At 54.1% G+C, this 2,738-nt stretch overlaps 1 protein-coding gene across 1 annotated transcript; it reads left to right on the top strand.

Moving 5' to 3' along the window:
• Positions 1–359: 359 nt before the first annotated feature.
• Positions 360–1,505, top strand: NPY4R2 (neuropeptide Y receptor Y4-2; the record flags this gene model as incomplete). The annotated part of the gene is made up of 1 exon (XM_080822706.1): positions 360–1,505. Exon 1 carries the CDS (start codon positions 378–380, stop codon positions 1,503–1,505), a length of 1,128 nt encoding a protein of 375 aa, XP_080678832.1. The 5' UTR covers positions 360–377.
• Positions 1,506–2,738: the final 1,233 nt, after the last annotated feature.

Below are 2,738 nucleotides of genomic sequence, written 5' to 3'. Positions count from 1 at the left end.
GTCTTTATACTCTGCATGCAAAACCCTAGGTTTTTTTTTTGTTCGTTTGTTTTGTTTTTGTTTTTGTTTTTTTTAATCATTAAAACAGCCTGGAAGCCTGAAGTAAGAGGGAATGTGTATGACAAGTTCTGGCATCAGACCGGAGTTCACATCTGAGCCCTGTGACTGATTAGCTGTGGGACCATGGGCAAGTTGCTTTATATCTCTGAGGCTCAGGTCTTCCAGGTACCAGCAGCCTTGGGATGGCAGAAGCCATGAACCCCTCTATGTGGCCCCCACCTCTCCCTAGATTCAGGAGGCAGGATCCCTGAGTACTATTTGTCTGTTTGCTTTGTAGGCTTCGTCACTGAACCTTCTGGAATCTTCTCACCTGCACCATGAATGTCTCTCACTTCCTGGCCTTACTTCTCCCAGGATCCCCTCAGGGTCAAAACAGGAGCAGGTCAAGGAGCATTCCATACAACTTCTCAGACCACTGCCAGGATTCTGTAGACCTGATGGTCTTCATTGTCACCTCTTATAGCATTGAGACTGTTGTGGGGGTCCTGGGCAACCTCTGCCTCATATGCGTGACCGTGCGGCAGAAGGAGAAGGCCAACGTGACCAACTTGCTCATCGCCAACCTGGCTTTCTCGGACTTCCTCATGGGTCTCCTCTGCCAGCCGCTTACGGCCATATACACCATCATGGACTACTGGGTCTTTGGGGAGGCCCTTTGCAAGATGTCGGCCTTCATCCAGTGCATGTCGGTGACAGTCTCCATCCTTTCGCTTGTCCTTGTGGCCCTGGAGAGGCATCAGCTCATTATCAACCCAACAGGCTGGAAGCCCAGTGTCCCCCAGGCCTACCTGGGGATTGTGATCATCTGGCTCATTGGTGGCTTCCTCTCCCTGCCCTTCCTGGTCAACAGTGTCCTGGAGAAAGTCTTTCACAGGAACCACTCCAAGGCTGTGGAGTTTCTGGCAGATAAGGTGGTCTGTACTGAGTCGTGGCCGCTGCACCACCACCGCATCGTCTACACCACCTCCCTGCTGCTCTTCCAGTACTGCATGCCCTTGGCCTTCATCCTGGTCTGCTACCTTCGCATCTACTGGCACCTGCGGAAGAGGAGGCAGGTGTTCCGCAAGGGCACCTACAGCTCACGGGCATGGCAGATGAAACGGATCAATGGGATCCTCGTGGCTATGGTGGTGGCCTTCGCCGTGCTCTGGCTGCCCCTGCATGTGTTCAACAGCCTAGAGGACTGGTACCACGAGGCCATCCCTGTCTGTTACGGCAACCTCATCTTCTTGGTGTGCCACCTGCTTGCCATGGCCTCTACCTGTGTCAACCCTTTCATCTACGGCTTTCTCAACACCAACTTCAAGAAGGAGGTCAAGGCCCTGGTGCTGACGTGTCAGCAGAGTGCTCCGGTGGATGAGTCTGAGCATCTGCCCCTGTCCACGGTGCACACGGAGGTCTCCAAAGGCTCACTGAGGCTCAGTGGCAGATCTAACCCCATTTAGTCTGGTTTAGGGCTTCTCCCTGCCACGTCCATTGCCAGGCTCTCTCACTCAGCTAAATGGGCCAGTTGCATCATTACTGGCATCGTTAGGGCATTCTGGTGGCACTCCATCATTGCTGGCTTTCTGGAGCCCAGAGAGGCTGGAGAGAGCCTCTTTCTGCACCCATTTGCCCTGTGAAGCCTGACATTCACATGATCCAGCCATTTGTTCCTGGGGGTGTCCTGAGTCTGGATTCTGCAGGTTATAGCACTCCTTGCAGCCTGATTAGGTGCCGGAACCAGAGATGGTCCGCTTGTAGCAGGCAGAGTTCATTCTGGTAATTCACAAACAGATGCTCAGCCTAGGAACCCAAGGGGTTCACCTTGGCCAACAAGACTGTGAGGTCACCGTGGGGTGAGGGAAGGAGCACGTGGGGTCAGGGCTCTGGACCTTGGTCAGCCCCTCACCTCTGGGAGAGGTGATGTTGGTGAACAGAATTTACGAGTAGTAAAGAAGTCTATGAAGAGAAGATAGAGGGATTCCGTCATGGGCTTAGAGAATTACATTGCAGAGCATGGATCCTCGTCATCTTGGGTCCTCGTGCTCCTCTGCAGCAGGCCTGAGCAGCAAGAACCCCAGGATTCACCTCCTGCTCCAACTTTCTCTTTCACTGCCTCTGCCACCTTAGGGGGAAATAAGCCTGCAAGTGTCCCCCCTCTTGAAAACCACCTTGAGGGGGATACCTGCATTGTCGCAGAGCTGGTCCTCCACACCTAGGACAGATGCTGGCGCAGGGAGAGGGCTCCAGCAAGTCAGGCTGATGGCAAATGTGCCCTGCTGAGTGCTCAGCTGAGCACAGGCACCCTGGGCCACAGTCCAGCATGGGGAGGACTCAGGCTGCTTCAGCTATGCTCTTACCTCCCCTTCCTGGCCTTTAGGACTTCTCTCGACAAGGCAGCTGGCCAGGAACTCTGTGTGCCTCCCCATCATTGACCCACTGCCAAGGCCAACGGCATTCTGACTGCTAACCTGACTTGCTCTAGGTGATGTGCACCCTTGTTGAAAAGCCTCACCAAGGCTTCAGGAAGGGTAGGGGCCGGGGGGTTCTTTCGTTTGGCCTAATGGGACACTGGCTGAAAGTAGGGGTCCCCCTTCCTCCAGCCCACCCAGGAAAAGGGAGGAAAGCCTAAAATGAATATGATTATCTCACTCATGCCCCAGTCTTCTGGCTGCTGACCCAGATCCAAGGCTTTA

This window comes from Martes martes (genome assembly GCF_963455335.1).
Source record: "Martes martes genome assembly, chromosome: 14".
Lineage (NCBI taxonomy): Eukaryota > Metazoa > Chordata > Mammalia > Carnivora > Mustelidae > Martes > Martes martes.
Note: the sequence above shows the minus strand (reverse complement) of the source record. Positions and strands in the feature narration are given on the sequence as shown.